Raw genomic sequence first — 17355 nt, 5'->3', positions numbered from 1 at the left:
CACCTGGGGCCGCTCCCACCTGGGGCCGCGCCTCCCTGGGGCAGCTCCCACCTGGGGCCCCTCCTCCCTGGGGCAGCTCCCACCTGGGGCCCCTCCTCCCTGGGGCAGCCCCTCCCTGGGGCAGCTCCTCCCTGGGGCAGCTCCCACCTGGGGCCCCTCCTCCCTGGGGCAGCTCCCACGTGGGGCCCCTCCTCCCTGGGGCCCCTCCTCCCTGGGGTAGCTCCCACCTGGGGCCCCTCCTCCCTGGGGCAGCTCCCACCTGGGGCCCCTCCTCCCTGGGGCCCCTCCTCCCTGGGGCAGCTCCCACCTGGGGCAGCTCCTCCCTGGGGCAGCTCCCACCTGGGGCAGCTCCTCCCTGGGGCAGCTCCCACCTGGGGCAGCTTTTACCTGGGGCCGCCGTCTCGGTTTTCAGTCTGATGGCGCAGTCCAGGGCCACCGTGCAGTAGGGGGCGGGCAGGGTCAGTAGCCGCATGCAGAGGGCGTAGGTCCTCCGGTAGAGCTCCTGCGAGATGCCTGTGGCCTGGGACAGAGTGAGGGGGTGGGTGCCCGAAGCCCGAGGTCAGGAAGGGTCCTGGGTGGGTGGGAGAGGAGGAAGGTGGGCCTGAAGCAGGACCTGGGCTCCCACTTCTCTCCCAAACCTACACCTTCAATCTCTTCTCCCAGCGCCTGGGGGACAGGCTATTTGACACTCCACTCAGCTCCCCAGGAGGGAAAGCCATCTGTCTTTCCCCCAGTAAGTCCTAACCCTCTGCTCAGGGGGTCCCCCACGCCCCACGGCCTCCAGGTTTCATGGCGGACTGCTAGGGAGAGGGCACAGCCAGTGGAAGGAAGCCGATCAGGCCCTGGCTGGTTTGGCTCAGTGGCCAGAGCTTAGGCCTGTGGACTGAAGGGTCCCAGGTTTGATTCCCGGTCAAGGGCACATGCCTGGGTTGTGGCTCCATCCCCAGTACCGGGTGTGCAGGAGGCAGCCGATCAATGATTCTCTCTCATCACTGATGTTTCTCTCTCTCTTTCCCTCTTCCTTCCTCACTGAAATCAATAAAAATATATTAAGAAAAAAAAGAAAAAGAAAAAGAAAGAAAAGAAGCCAATCCAGGCAGGCAACCCAAGAGTTCTTCCTGGATCGCCCAGTCAGGGGGAGAGGACGTGTCCAGCCCTGTCCCTCCCCCCGACCCTCAGCGCGGCTCACCTTGGTGAGCACGTACATTAGCGTGTGCAGCAAAGGGATGATGACGCGCCGGGTGTCCTCGCGTTCTGCCTGTAAAACACACATTGGGCTGGGGCTGAGGGGCTCACGCCCTAGCAGGAGGCCGTGGAAGGGGGTTAAGGATGGGCAGGGACATGGTGGAAAAGGGCCACAGTCTGCCCTGTGGAGGTGGTGGGTGGGGAGAGCACAGGGGTGGTGGTCCCAGTGTGAGGGGGAAGGCGGGGGGGGGGGGGGGGGGGGGGGGGGGAGTTGGGAGGGGCCGGGGTGCAGGCAACTTCGTGGGGGAGGGGTGGCGGTGACCCAGGGCAGGAGCTGGGAGCAAGGCGACAAGGAAGTTCCCAACTTGGAGGCCCCTTGAGTGCTGCCTTGGTGGTGTGTTGGGGGAGCTGGGGGTGTGGGGGAGCTGGGGGTGTGCGGGAGCTGGGGGTGTGCGGGGAGCTGGGAGCATGTGCGGGAGCTGGGAGCGGTGTGCGGGGAGCTGGGGTTGTGCGGGGAGCTGGGAGCATGTGCGGGAGCTGGGAGGAGTGTGCGGGGAGCTGGGAGGGGGTGCGGGGAGCTGGGGGTGTGCGGGGAGCTGGGGGTGTTCGAGGAGCTGGGAGCGGTGTGCGGGGAGCTGGGAGCATGTGCGGGAGCTGGGAGGGGTGTGCGGGGAGCTGGGGTTGTGCGGGGAGCTGGGAGCATGTGCGGGAGCTGGGAGGAGTGTGCGGGGAGCTGGGAGGGGGTGCGGGGAGCTGGGGGTGTGCGGGGAGCTGGGGGTGTTCGAGGAGCTGGGAGCGGTGTGCGGGGAGCTGGGAGCATGTGCGGGAGCTGGGAGGGGTGTGCGGGGAGCTGGGAGCATGTGCGGGAGCTGGGAGGGGTGTGCGGGGAGCTGGGAGCATGTGCGGGAGCTGGGAGGGGTGTGCGGGGAGCTGGGAGCATGTGCGGGAGCTGGGAGCATGTGCGGGAGCTGGGAGGGGTGTGGTCACTGTGGGCATTGTAGTAGCTGTGCATGTATGTTTTCGGTGCTTTCTCTCTGCCAAGTGATGTGATTGTCCATTGGTGCTCGCGGTATGTCTTCTTTTAGAAATGTGCCAACTCATGTGAACAGTGGGCGTCACTGAAAGACAGTGTTGCTCATAGGAAAGCACCGGAGGGAGGCACGTGGTGGAAACGCAGCGGTTCACCAGTGACCAGTCCGGGGGCGCAGCGCTGAGGGGCCTCTCCTCCTCTCACCCCTTTGGCCCCGGGGCTGGGACCCACCTTTTCCAGTTCTCGGAGCAGAATGCGGACCAGCGCCGGGCTCTTTCCAGGATCCCGCTCCACCTTCTTGTGCAGGGACCACCTCCACATGCCTGGCCGGGAGGAAGGGGCAGCTCTCAGAGGAGCCCCCTCCGAGCGGGACCGCCGTCCCGGAGCCCCAGACCATGCCTTTGCGCAGCCACGGGGCTGACCTGGGCCGGGCACTGGCTCCAGGTACACGTGGGTGGGCTCCTCCCACGCGGGGAGTCCTCACCTGCTGCCCCCGGTGGGCAGAGAACGCCCAGTGCAGACGGGGCGGGGGGCAGGTGGGACACAGGGAGAGGAGCGTGTGCACGTGGCTGAGGGAGCAGCAGCCTTTACAGCTCAGGCCTCCACCACTTTCTGGAAGTCACGTGGGCCTGGAGGGCCCGGGGGTTCATGGGAAGGGGAGTTGGGCAGGTGGTCAGGGAAGAGGCTGCAGGCCCGGAGGCGCTCTGCCACAGCCACTGGCAGGGTGAGCAGGGGGCTGGGAAGGCTTCTGGGTTCTTCAGACCCCGGGGATCCCCAGGAGGATGAGGGTTCTGCTGGAAGCCCCTCCCTGTGAGCTGCAGGCCTCATATTTTGTTGAGAAGGTGTGGAGGGTGGGGGTGGGGGGTGGGGGAGGGTGGGGGACCCGCTGGCTCCTACCTCGGTTGCTCCGCAGGGCGGGGGCCTGGGCGCTGAGCTCCCGGAGCACAGCCTGCACACTCCGCTGCAGGTCCAGCTCCACATCTGGGGGCAGAGAGGGGGGAGCTTAGAGGCCAGGAGTTTTGGAGCTCAGCCCCTGGTCCTACCCTCGCCCCACGCCCAGTCTCCCATGAGAATGTCCGTAGCCCCTTCTCCCAGCCTCAGGAGGTGCCGGAAAGTATCCACTGGTGCTGGCAGGCAGCATCCGGGCGGGCAGGGATACAGCCTCTCACACAGCATGTCTGTGCTTCCCGTAAAACCAGCATTTCCAAGCGTGCGGCGTGTCCCACCGGTGGCACACAAGACATGTAAGATGGTGCACAAATGAGCCTCATATCTGATAACGATGCACTCATTTTAATGCGCCGTGGAAAAATAGATAACCAGTTCCTCAACAAATGCATGAAGCCAAAATGAAAGTCAGTTTAAAGAAACATATCGGACAATACCAGGAAGAGGCAAAGACTCTCTCCCTGACCAAACGTCACCCAGGCTCTTCTGAGGGCCTGGCCCCGGCCCCTGGCCTGTCCTTGGCCTGCCTCGCAGTGTCAGCACCAATCCTGCCGTCAGTGTATAGAGAATCCCCCGCTTGATATCTGATCAAGTTTGCCATCCCCATGTCTGATGTATAAGTCCTTGACCTGCCTCTGCGAGAATCCTGTCAGGTCAGTTGAATAAGAATCCCCCCAGCCCTGAGGTCTCTTCTTAGTCATTTTCCGTCCCCTGGCCACCCCTTGTGCGTGGGCTGTAAGTCCCCAGCTAGCTCTGCCTTATTCGGAGTTGAGCCCATGTCCTCTCCTATTGCAGTGGTCTCGCATAAAGTGCTCCATAGCGCTTTCACAAGTGCCAGAATAGTTTTTCCTTTCATAGTGGTACGTTGACATGGCAAAACCGCGAAGGCGGCACAAAAATAAGTAACTGACGTTTGGGAAGTGTGGTAGCCGTGAGCATGTGCTTTGCGGGTCCCACGATGAGACGTTCCCCTGACCAGGGCGGGGAGCTCTGTGTGGCTGGGCTGGGAACTCCGTGGCTTTGTGCTGAGGCCGTGCCACCCGGCCCACGCTGAGGGCAGCAGGGATGCCAAGGTGGGCTGGTCCTGGAGATGCAAGCCTTCTCTGGTGACTGACTTTGGCTCAGGGATTCCCCGGCCGCCCTGCGGAGCCTTCCTCCATGACCTGTCCGCCTGAGACATTCCCCCACCCACCCCCTCCGTCCTTTCTCCTTCATCCGGTGTCAGATTTGCATCATCCCCGACACCTTGCTCCTCAGCCGTGCCCAGCTCCCTCTCCATGTTCTGTCCACAGGTGTTTCCCCACATAAACCCTTGCGTAGCTACTCCTGTCTTGGTATCTGCTTCTTGGAGGATCCGACTAGCACAGGAAGGGTGCATAAATCCTGCATAAATCCCCCTTTATGATGAATGCCACCCGAGAGTTTGTCTTTGCAGGCAACCGTGCTCTCTCTGGCTGTCAGACAATACAAGCCCCATGCCTCAGGGGTTCCCCTTTCGCCTCAGCCATCAGGAAACGGACAGCCAACCTGCGGCCCAGCCTCAAACATCAGCTCATCTCCAGCGATGGGGACTCTGCTCTGTTCCTCTTTGGTGTTTCTGCTTTATGCCCTACTTTACACGTCTAGGCGCTGCCTCGGCTGATGGGATGGAGATGGCAAGCTTTAAAAATCAGCAGGTGGCCGTCCAGGCATCAAAGCGTGTTTAGGCCAAGGCACCCCCTGCCCTGGGGCTCACAGACTGGCCCCCCCCCCCCCCCCCCCCCCCCCCGCCGGGCTTGGCTCTGGCGCAGGCTTGTGCAAAGTCTGCCGGGGCCACTGGCCACTCTGAAACCTCTCACGTGTCCCCCAGATCGCACCAAGGCCCAATTCTAAGCCTGCTTCAGGCTGAGGGCGGGCAGCGAGCTGTTCCAGCCCATGTTTGCCCACCCGGCCACTGGCCAGGAAGTAATTTAGCCTGGCGCGAGGCTGGCCACAGCTGCCCTTTCAGGGTGCAGGGTGAGTTATAAGAAAATAATCAATGTTAAGTCTCCTCCTCTCTTTCCTTCCTTCCTTTCTTCTTCCCTTCCTTCCTTCCTCCCCCTCCCTTACCACCCCCCTGCACACACAGACTTACAGCTGATCGGTGACCTCCTCCTGGCCCCCTCACTAGAGGGCAGAGGAGCCTTCATTTTCGGAGCTTTAGTTTCCCCTGCTTTGCAAGGGGAGTTACGTTTTCATTTTCAGAGAAAAATAGAGAAGTTGCCAGTAGCCCTGGGAGACAGCCCCAAATAAACTTTGTTTTCAAAAGTCTGGGCGGCCGGAGCACACTTAGGCTTCGCTCTGCATCTGGCTGCAGACGTGTTTTGTTTGGGCTGTAGAGTCTCAAAAAAATGGAATGAGCCGCCAACATGTACAAATCGGGAGACTTTGCATTACAGTCGGGGGCTCGGGCATCTCTTGAACGTCTGCTGGCACCGGCAGGCGGTCCTTTCACATGGGACCATCCCCGGGCTGGGCAGCTGCCCCGTGAGGTGAGGCACAGGTTCTGGTTCTTCCCAGTTCCCGCTCTCCTCCTTTCACTCATCTTCATCCTCCCCGAGCCCAGGAGTTGGAGACCCTGGCCATGTGGCTGAGACAATCAATCAGATTGTCTTCAAGGCGTGGGAGGAAGCCTGCAGCCTTTAGTTAAAGGAGAAAGTGGCAACCCAAGAGTGTGTGGTTGGATTCCCCGAGGGTTACAGGGCCCAGGGGTTATGGGACCCAGGGAATGAGGGAGACCAGGGCTAGCTGGGACATAGCTCACTGGTGGTGGCAAGGATCTCCGATGAGGGCAGCGAGGCACTAAACTCTGTGCCCTTGAATGCCATTGCCATGTTCTCCTGTGCCACCTTTGCCAGAGCACAGGCATGTCCCCAAGGGAACCCCCTATCTCCCGATGGACCGTGGTAGCCTGGCCAAGGAGCCTGCAGCCCCCATGGAATAGAGACCACATACTTTCCCACCAACCAGACTCTCAGACCCAGGTAGGTGTTACTATAGCTAAAGAGGCAACAGGGAGAGACGGAGAAGCAAGGCTGAGAGGGTCCTGACCATGGTAGGATCCCCATAGTTCAGGGTCTGGTCCTCAATCTGAGACCATTCAAAGCTGTCCTAGGACTTGGCCATGCCAGCTCTCCATTGCCCTTTGGTCCCAGACGAGTCAAGTCTCTTGTCTCTTACCACACCCCTCCTAGGGTTGTTTGCTTTCTCCTGGTCCCCAACCTGGGTGCACAGTAGAATCACCTGGAAAGCTTTCAAAGAAAACACCCATGCATAGCCCACCCCAAATCCAAATCACTTCCCTGAGGGTGGGGCCTACTGATGAAATTTTACTTTATTTTTTAAATATATTTTTATTGATTTCAGAGAGAAGAAGGGAGAGGAAGAGAGAGACAGAAACATCCATGATGGGATGTAATCATTGATTGGCTGTCTCCTGCATGCCCCACACTAGGGATCGAGCCTGCAACCCAGGCATGTGCCCTTGACTGGAATCGAACCTGGGACCCTTCGGTCAGCAGGCCGACGCTCTGTCCACTGAGCCAAACCGGCTAGGGCTCAGCTGGATCTTCTGACTGGGCGCCGCCCCCTGGCGGTGAGTGGGGTGTGGCCAGTGTGCGTGTCTTAGGAATGATAACAACCTGGTCGCTGTGCTTGCCCTGCCCTGGGTGTCCCCTCACCTTCCCCAGCACAGGCATCCTCCAGGGCCCTGGAGTCCGCGCCTGGAGGCCTGTGGAGTGCTCTGACTTGCTGGGGGACCACTGGCCAACACACACCTTAGGGAGGGCTCATCTCTCCTTGCTCTCACAGGTTCATAGAAGGAAAAGAATCTAGGTTTTGGAATCAGCCAGACCTGGGTTCCAATCCTGACTCTGCCACTTACTAGCTCTGTGGCCTTGAGCAAATTACCTAACCTCTCTGAGCCTCTGTTTCCTTTTCAGTAAAATAAGGAAAATCGCACTGATATTCCTACCTCACAGAAATACCTGACGTTTGCATGAGGCCATCCATAGTGAAGTCGCTAAGAGCAGGATGCTGGAGCCGGGTCACTGGGTCAATCCTGATTTAACCACACAGCATCTGTGTGACGGTGGGAACAATGCCCGTTCTCCCTGTGCCTCGCTTTGCCTGTCTGTAAAATGGGAGTAAGAATAATATCTACCTTTCTAATGACTAAATGAGTTCATATTTGTCGTGCTTTCACTAGTACTTGATGTAGTGTAAGTTCTATAAAGGGTTTTGTTGAATAAACGCAAGGCTTTGGTAATAAATCTTTCTTGCCTATTACTGTCCTTCTTCCCAGCGTCCAGCTCAGCGACCTATACACAGTTGAGGCCAATAACAGTGTGTGGATGTCCGAATGTGGATGTTCCCACGTTTGGGCGGCTGGGTTGGGCTCTCACAGCCAGCTGGGGGGAGGTCCTGCCAGCCCTGGGCAGCCTCACCTGCAAGAGGGTCTTTCCCATGATGCACCGGGCACACTAGACCCCTCTCCCCGACCATACTGACCTGAGCTCTCCATGGGAGCGCGTGTGTGAGGAGGATGTGGTTGTCTCGGGCAGCAGAATGGAAAGTAAAGTGGTTTGGTTTTCTTCTGCACAGAGATGGTTCTGCAAAATAAGAGGCAGTGAGTGTAAGGGGTAGGAAGGTGCAGAAAGTGCACTTGGGGGGTGGAGGGGCTCCCAGGGACCTGGGCTTCCAGCACACGGCAGGGAAGTCTAGGTTTATGTAAGAAACATGTCTATGGTGCGTGCTCTGTGGCAGGCGCTCCTCTAAGCACTTAAAAATGGTCAGCTCTTCAATATTAATATTAACCTTATGTTGTAGATACTATTTTCTCCCAAAGTACAAGTGGGAAAATTGAAGCACAGAGAGCTCAAATAGCTCTTCAAGGTCAAACAGCCAGTAAGTAACCGAATGAGCACTGGACTTGGAGCGCCTGGCTTCAGAGCCCATGCCCTCCCTCATGAGCCCAGGCTGCTCCACTGGAGGGCAGGGACTGCCACAGAGAGAGAAAATAAAGAGACAATATGAGGAATGACAAATATGCATATATATTTGTGTTTTTTAAAATATATTTTCATTGACTTCAGAGAGGAAGGGAGAGGGAGAAAGAAACATCAATGATAAGAGAGAATCGTTGATCAGCTGCCTCCTGCACACCCCACGCTGGGGATTGAGTCTGCAACCTGGGCATGCGCCCTGAACGAGAATTGAACCATGACCTCCTGGTTTATAGGTCGACGCTCAACCACTGAACCATGGCCGGCCGCACTAGACATATATATTTGTAGCAAAAAAAAAATAGAAAGAAAGAAAAGAAAATCTGAATCCTCTACATCATACATAGTTTTCTAGGAAAATAAAAATGACTCAAAAGTCTCTAGGAGAGCTGGTAAATCTGCTTATATGAGTAACCACTGAGGAAACAGAGAAAGGTGTCAAGGAACCAGCTCCTAAAATTTGGTGTCTGACTCAGAGGGTTCCTGTGATAAATTCTCTCAAGGCTGCAAAGTAAAGTCATTTTCTACGTTATTTAAACTGTCCCCAAACGCAGCGAAAGCAAGGTTCTCTGAGAAAAAGCCAGCTTATCCTGGACACCAAAATCTCATAAAGACAGTTTTAAAAATAGACGAAGCACTTCACACCCAGCGGGACAACTATTTCACAAAGAAAAGCAATGGGAAGTAACCAGTGTCAGCGAGGACATGGGGAGATCAGAGCCCTGGTACGCTGGTGGGTGGAATTTAGAATGTGCAGCTGCTGTGGACAGCGGCCTGCAGCTCCTCAAAGAGTTGAACAGAGTCACCACGTGACCCAGCCATTCCACTCCTGGGTAAATCCCCAAAAGAATTGAAAAGGGGGACTCCAACCGGAACTTGCACACCAGTGTTCACAGCAGCATCATTCAAAAGAGCCTGAAGATGGGAACATGACAAATGCCCTTTAACAGATGAATGAATAAACAAAATGGGTGTATACATACACACAATGAAAAACTATTCAGCCTTTAAAAAGAATGAAACTATGATAACATGCTACCATTTAAATCAACCTCGAAAACATCATGCCAACTGAAATAAGTCAAAATGACAAATATGATGTGATTGCATTTTCATGAGGCACCCAGAAAAGGTGAATTTATAGAGACAGAAAGTGTAACGGGGGTGTCTAGGGGTTTGGGGAAGGGAGGAATGGGGAGTTAGTGTGGAATGAGTTTCTTTCGGGGATGATGAAAAAGTTCTAGAAATGGGTAGTGGTGTGGATTACACAACGTTGGGTATGTACTTAATGCCACCGAACTGTACACTTTAGAATGGGTCAAATGGTAAATTTTATGGTCTGTATATTTTACCACAGTGAAAAGTAGATTAGGCTCACTTATAAATACATATGTACACATTCTAACTAAATATCAACTAATTGAATTTAATGTATTAACATGACAACAGACTCGTAATAACTTTAGCCTGTTGATATAACCATAGGAATGAATACTAAAAGGTGATATAACTCTGGCGCAGATTAGAAAAGACAGTAACAACAACTGTTGGTGAAGATACCCAGCTGGTGAGAAGGAAATTAGTATCGCTTTTCTGGAGGGTAGGTGGGCAATGAGTATCAAATTTCAAAATGTGCTTACTTTTTGTCCAAGAAATTCCATTTTTAGAAATGTATACTAAGGAACTTATTGGACAAGGGAATCAGGAGCGTGTGCAGCAATGTGCATGAAAACATTGTTTATGGTGAGTGAGAACCAGAAGAAACTTAAAGACCCAACTAGAGGATATCGATTAAGCAAATTTGAGTAACCTGTGCCCTGGAATACGACGCGGGCATACAACTGAGCATGTACGTCTATATTTGTTGCATTGAAAAGATTTGTAAGTGTTCATTTTAAATAACCGGTAACGAAACAATGGACACGTTTCGAACACATCAATTTTTGAAAGTATATTTCTAAATCTGCACCTATGCATTAAAAAAGTCAGGAAAAGCTCAACATCAAAATGTGACGTCGGAGGTCCTAGATCTGGTGAAGATGGAGCAAGAACACTCCCCTGTGGCGCCCCCACTGAGTGAGCCGAAAGCTCTAGAGTCTAGACAAGGGGTGGGCAAACTTTTTGACTCGAGGGCCACATGGGTTCTTAAACTGGACCGGAGGGCCGGAACAAAAGCATGGATGGAGTGTTTGTGTGAACTAATATAAATTCAAAGTAAACATCGTTACATAAAAGGGTACGGTCTTTTTTTTTTTTAGTTTTATTCATTTCAAACGGGCTGGATCCGGCCCTCGGGCCATAGTTTGCCCACGCTGGTCTAGATGCTGCGGCGAGAACAGAGCTCTGAGGACTCTGCAAGGCAAACGCAGCAAGCAGCAGGGGAAGGAGCGGGTCCTGGGAGGGAGAACAGCCCGGCAGTGAGCTCTCTGCTCTCCCCTCCCGTTACACCTTGGCCTGGACACAAAGGCAGCCTGAACCTCAGAGGTGCATGCTGAGGGCAGACGGAAAGATCTAGAAGAAAAGCTTTCTCTCTCTGGCCCGACAAACAGAAAAGGGTCCCTTAAGGATTGGAGAAATGGGGGGAGTTCTTCTTTCTTTTTGCCTTTCCTCCTGCTATAGCCCCCAGGAGTCCTGCCCAGCAGCAGCCGCAGCCGCAGCAGTGATGGCTGTGGAGGCCACACAGGTCCCTACGTTATGGACTAGAGCAGTGGTCGGCAAACTCATTAGTCAACAGAGCCAAATATCAACTGTACAACGATTGAAATTTCTTTTGAGAGCCAATTTTTTTAAACTTAAACTATATAGGTAGGTACATTGTTATTTACTTAATTAGGGTACTCCTAAGGCTTAGGAAGAGCCACACTCAAGGGGCCAAAGAGCCGCATGTGGCTCGCGAGCCGCAGTTTGCTGACCACAAGACTAGAGGAACCGTGTCCCAAGAGCCCTGGGAGAATCCTTACTGCTTTCCCCCTCTATCTGTGGAACAAAACACAGAAAAATAATAATGAAATGGTACACCTAAATACCAATAATTACATTAAATGTCTAAACACCAATGAAAAGACAGAGATTGTCAACATCGATTAAAAGATAAAACCTGAGCCAACTCTATGCTGTTTACAATAAATTCACTTTGAAATGTTATAGGTAAGTTCAGATCAAAAGAACAGAAAACATATGTTGGCAAACACGAGTCAAAAGAAAGATGAAATGGTTACAGACGCAAATGAGACAAGTAGATTCCAGAGCAAGGAAAACTACCAGGAATAAGCAGGGAAATCACATGATGATGAAAGGGTCAATTAAGGAAGACGATAAAACAATCCTAAGTAGGTATGCACCTACCGACAGGGATTCAAAATATGTGATGGTAAAGCTAGTCAAACTAAAGGCTGATTTTTACAGTATTCTCTTCATAATTGATAGAATAAGCAGGTAGAAAATCAGCGAGGACACATAGACCATCAAACAAACTTTAACAAATTTAAAATAATTGAGATTATGCAAAGTAGGCTTGCTGATTACAATGAAATTAAACTTGAAATCAGTAACATAAAGGTAACGAGAAAACCTCCAAATACTTGGATATTGAACAATACATTTTAAAATAACCTGCGGGCCCAGAAAATGAGAGAGGAGGAAACCCTTCGCAACTCACTGGATGAGCCCAGCATTGTCCTGATACGAAAACCAGGCAGAGATAGGACCCAAAAAAAGACCAATATCCCTTACGGACACGCATGAAAAAATGCTCATCAAAATAGAAAAAGAATAATGCGTAACCACCTGAAGGAGTTTATCCCAGGGATGCAAGGCCGGCTCAATATTCAGATGTCAACCTATATAGTCCACCACACTAGAGTCTAAAAGAGAACACCCATGTGATCCTATCAACTGACGCCATAAAGGCATTTGACAATTTTTAACACTCATTCATGATTTTAAACACTTGGCCAATTAGGAATATAAGGACACTTTTTGGACAGCTACCGCTCACATTAATAGTCAAAGACTGGCTGCTTCCCCTCAACCATTAGGAAGAGGCCACCCCTAGTCAGCAATTGAGCACAATATTGGAAGCTGTGGCGGGGGAAAGAACAAATGTCGGCATACAGCAGCAGTCATATTTATATTCTCTAAAAGCAAAAAATTAAAAATCAAGATTTAAAACACAACGCCACTTAAAATAGCTCCAAAGGAAAAGAAAGAAATACTTAGGTCAAAATCTAAGAATTGACATCTTAACTATCCTGGTTCTTCCAAATCATGAGTGTGTCTCCATTTACTTAGGTCCCCTTTGATTTATCTCATCAGAATTTTATACATCAACAAATTTGTTTATAGACTTAATGCAATTCCAATAAAAATACCGGCAGTATTATTTTTGTAGATACAGATAAGCAAATTCTAACATTTGTAAAGAACTGGAATAGCCGAACAATTTTGGAAAAACTCCACAAAATCATTTGAGGATTCCACCCCCCCCCCCCATTTTCAGAATTACTATAAAGTTTTTAGTGAAAACCTGGACCCAGACCAAGACACAGGTCAATGGAACAGAGTAGAGTGTCCCAAAATAGGCACATGTAGATATGGCCAATTGATTTTTTACAAAGTTGCAAAGACAATACAGTGGAGAAAGAATCATCTTTTCAACAAATGGTATGGAACAACTCATCATCGATACACCAAAAGAAAAAGATAAAAATATCTCAACTTCAAACCCACACTTGAAACCAAAATGAACTCTGAATGTATCATAGATACGATTGTTAAAATGTAAATCAAACAAAATAAACAACCAGCCAAGCAAAACCAATGTAAAACCATAAACTCAACGAAGAAAACATAGGGAAACATCGTTGTGACCCTGGGTGAGGGAAAGAGTTCTCAGATATAATACCCAAAGCATGACCCAGGGAAGGAAATTTGATAAATTGGACTTAACCAAAATTAAGAACTTGGGCTCTGTGAAATATAACTTTAAGAAAATGGAAAGACAAAGTACAGACTTGGAAAATATATTTTCAAATCACATAGCTGACAAAGAATTTGTATCTATGTAAAATGTATCTATATAGATATATATAGATATATATACACATATATATTTAATAATAAGAAATATATATGAATTTAATAATAAGAAAGCAAATAATACCCCCAATGGCAAAATATTTAAACAGCTCATCAAAAAATATGTGGATGGCAAAACAAGAAAAAAATGCACGTTAATTGCCATTAGGGAGAAGCAGATTAAAACCGTGAGATGCCACCTGATACCTATTAGAATGACTAAGATTGGAAAGTGGACAATACAAAGTGTGGGGAGGATGTGGAGGAACTGGGACTCCCACACACGACTGGTGGAAATGTAAGATGGCACAGCCATTCTGGGAAGCAGTTTGGCAATTTCTCCTGAAGTTAAACAGCATTTACTATATGCTCCTGCAATTCCGCTCTTGACTATCTCCTCCGGAGAAATGAAAACTCCTGCTCACACAAAATCCTGTTTGCGGGTGTGTAGAGCAGCTCTAGTGATAGTTGTCCCTCCCTGGAAACAACCCCGTGTCTTCAACGGGGAATGGGTAAGCAGACGGTGATGCACCCACACAGTGGAAAACTAGCGATAACAAGAGGTGAACTAGAAACATCCAACAGACTGTCAAACCTCAGAGCGAAGGCAGGGGTGGGTGGAGGGGGGAAGAGATCAACCAGTGAACTCATATGCGTATATGCATAACCCATAGACACACACAATAGGGCGGTAAAGCTTGGGGGGCTGGGGAGGAGAGGGCAATAGGGGGGGAAAGGGACACATGTAATACTTTCAACAATAAAGATTTATTAAAAAAAAAGAGAGATGAACTATGGGCACAGACAATGGCATGCAAATGAGCCTCAAAGATGTTGTGCTGAATAAGAAAAAGCCAGGCTCAGAAGGCTACCAGCTGTCTGCTTCCATTTACATGGCATTTTAGAAAAGGGAGAATTACAGGGCCAGAAACTAGAGCAGTGCTGTGAGGGGCTGGGGCAGGCGAGGCGTTGACTGCAGGGGGCAGGAGGGAACTTTTGGGGGATGGAACTGCCCGGATCCAGCTTGTAGTGAAATCTGCACCTGTGTTAAAACTCACGGGCTGTAGAGCAAAAGTAGTCAATTTTACTGTATGAAAATCTATAATAATCTATACTAATAAAAGGGTAATATGTTAATTAGACTGGACATCATTCTGGACAAAGCTGGAGCCGGAGGGAAGCCTGGGTTCTGGGTACCAGAGGGAAGCTGGTGCCGGCAGCCGGGGGAAGGAAGGCCTACTCTTGCACGAATTTCGTGCATTGGGCCTCTGGTTTACAAAATAAAAAAGTACAGTATTTTTTAAAAAAAATATCTTTATTGCTTTCAGAGAGGAAGGGAGAGGGAGAGAGAGATAGAAACATCAATGATGAGAGAGAATCATTGATTGGCTGCCTCCCGCACGCCCCCTACTGGGGACCGAGCCCCAAACCTGGGCACGTGCCCTTGACTGGAATAGAACCGGGGACCCTTCAGTCCGCAGGCTGACGCTCTATCCACTGAGCCAAACTGCCCAGGGCAGTAAAGTATTTTTTAAAAAGAGAAGCCCACATCTTACTTTGCAAATGGCATCACATGCTTATATGCTCAAATAGTTTTTACCAGATTCTAGAATTTACAACAAAAATGGACTGCTCGTTCAATGGTGCTCTCACAGCTTTATGAAACCTAACCATTCACACACAGGACACCAGTGGGCAGACACCAGTATTACTTCTACTTATTTGTATGTGTGTGGACGAGTGCCTTATTTTTTAATGATACACACCAAACTACAAAAAAAAAAAAAAAAAAAGGAGGGACATCACTCACCTGTAGCCAGTGGGGTTATAGGTAAATTTTATTTTATTTTTTATTTTATTATTATTTTTTAAAAATATATTTTATTGATCTTTTACAGAGAGGAAGGGAGAGAGATAGAGAGTTAGAAACATCGATGAGAGAGAAACATCGATCAGCTGCCTCCTGCACACCCCCTACTGGGGATGTGCCCGCAACCAAGGTACATGCCCTTGACCGGAATCGAACCTGGGACCCTTCAGTCCGCAGGCCGATGCTCTATCCACTGAGCCAAACCGGTCAGGGCGGTAAATTTTATTTTAACTAATTTTTACATCTTCTGATTTCTTAATATTAAGCATGTTTGACTTTATTTTTCTTATGTAGCAGGCGGCACAGAGAAGGGAGAGCTAGCCTACATGTAAGCTGTGAAACAGCGACAACATGGACATCTGTGAGCCACCATCCAACCTAAGAACGCAGCCACCGCTTTGCACTGTGTGTGACAAAATCAGGGTGAAAAGCCAATAAACTATGAAAATAACTGCTCTTCTCTCCCTCCCTGGGCACCCGGGGCTGCTGAGCTGTGAGGCTGACTGTGGCCTCCTGGAGCCTAAACAAGTCCCGCTCCCCGCCTGCACCTGCGGGCCCATCACTTGCCTCTCTGAGCTGCAGCCTCCGCCTTTGTCTGTGAGCTGGGCACCCCCAGCACCAGAGCGAAGGGCAGACTATTTCAGGACAACTTCGTGATTAAGGGCTTGGCGTGGAGATCGGGGACCCACATCCCTGCTGAAAAGAGAAATGCGCACTCATGACATTTCTGTCTCTAAAGACGCTGTGGCACGTTTTCGTGGTAAGAACAGACATCACAATCTGAATGAACTATGACAATTCAAACATAAAAATTCGACGGTGAATGGAAGACTGTGGTTGGCCTTGGGGGTTCCCAGTCCAGGGAGAGGAGCTGGGAAGAGGCTGTGTGGTGTGGTGGGAGCCAGCACACGGGGACAGGCAGTGGGGACAGCACAGATCGGGGTCCTGGTCCCAAATCCAGTGGTGGACCCAGTGGCCCGGAAGGCCATTCCCAGGTCCCCCCACTAGCTGTGTGGTTGTGAAGAAAGATCGTGATAACCTCTGTATCACTCCCTCTACCCCCAGGGGTCCAGGCCACCGGCATCTCTTGCTTTGTTAACAGCAGCCTCTTCACTGCATCTCCAGATGCCACTCTCCCCCTGCAATCCAGCTCTGATTAAAGCCCTCCCATGGTTCCCTTAGATCTTACAGTGAACGCCACACTCCTCATCCTGCCTACACCTTGCCTCACCAGCCCACCTCTCCAGCCTCATCCCCTCCCCTCCCCCTCTGGCTCATCAGGGTCTCACCTCATGGCTTATTTATTTATTTATTTATTTATTTTAATATGAAAGCATCTGTGGTTTCTCTTCTTCTTTTTTTAAAAAAATATATTTTATTGATTTTTTACAGAGAGGAAGGGAGAAGGATAGAGTGTTAGAAACATCGATGAGAAAGAAACATCAATCAGCTGCCTCCCGCACACTCCCTACTGGGAATATGCCCGCAACCAAGGTACAGGCCCTTGACCGGAATCGAACCTGGGACCCTTCAGTCCGCAGGCCGACGCTCTATCCACTGAGCCAAACCGGTCAGGGCTCATGGCTTATTTTTAATGTCACTTTTCAGGGAGGACTTTCCTGACCAGCCTATCTAAAGCGACCCTCCCAGTCATGCTCTAGCGCACGCTTGAATTTTACTCATAGCGTTTCTCAGTAGCAGGAATGTTCCTGTGCTTTAGTGTTCTTGGCTGCCCATGAGAACGTGAGCTCCACAGACACTGGATGTTGGTGTGTCTTCTTCATGCAGCGTGTCCTGTACCGAGGGCACTGTTGGCACCCAGTAGACAATAAATAAACATTTCAGAGAAACATGTGATGGATGAATGAATGAAGATGAAGTGTCTTGCCAAAGTCACATGGCCAATGAATGAGGACACCCGGGCTGGAGTGTGCCATCACGGCCACCACCCTGGCCTTCTTCCCAGCACCCCCCTCAACCTCTCGGGTCACCCTCTGCCCCAGTAAAATAAAATGAACACACAGATGAACTTCTCCCTGGATAGAATCAGCTAATCATGGACATCAAGCAGCCTCTATGGAAAACAAATCACACACATACGGATTGAAAGAGGAGTGTCCTCTTACTGTGTAAATGTGGGGGTGTCTGGGCTGATTTTTCATTGAAAGTGAAATTCTAAGGAGCTTAAACACTCTCTGTCAGAAAGCCTCCTTAGTCACTCTTCT

The 17355-nt window shown here is 50.7% G+C and overlaps 1 protein-coding gene across 1 annotated transcript in view; it reads right to left on the bottom strand.

Annotated features, from left to right (window-relative positions):
• PIK3R6 (phosphoinositide-3-kinase regulatory subunit 6) overlaps positions 1-17355 on the bottom strand; it is a 48683-nt gene that overhangs the window by 20238 nt on the left and 11090 nt on the right. Inside the window, exons 2-6 of the mRNA XM_070393284.1 lie at positions 7691-7791; positions 3113-3196; positions 2447-2538; positions 1190-1258; positions 388-520 (exon numbers count right to left, since the gene is read on the bottom strand). Coding sequence (XP_070249385.1) covers positions 388-520; positions 1190-1258; positions 2447-2538; positions 3113-3196; positions 7691-7703 — 391 coding nt within the window. The 5' untranslated portion in view covers positions 7704-7791. The remainder of the gene's footprint in view (positions 1-387; positions 521-1189; positions 1259-2446; positions 2539-3112; positions 3197-7690; positions 7792-17355) is intronic.

Source organism: Myotis yumanensis, unplaced genomic scaffold, assembly GCF_028538775.1.
Source record: "Myotis yumanensis isolate MYYU_CA2020_CCGP unplaced genomic scaffold, mMyoYum1.0.hap1 SCAF_16, whole genome shotgun sequence".
In the NCBI taxonomy this organism is placed as follows: Eukaryota; Metazoa; Chordata; class Mammalia; order Chiroptera; family Vespertilionidae; genus Myotis; species Myotis yumanensis.
The sequence above is the reverse complement of the archived record's forward strand: the minus strand, read 5'-3'. Positions and strand labels throughout refer to the sequence as shown.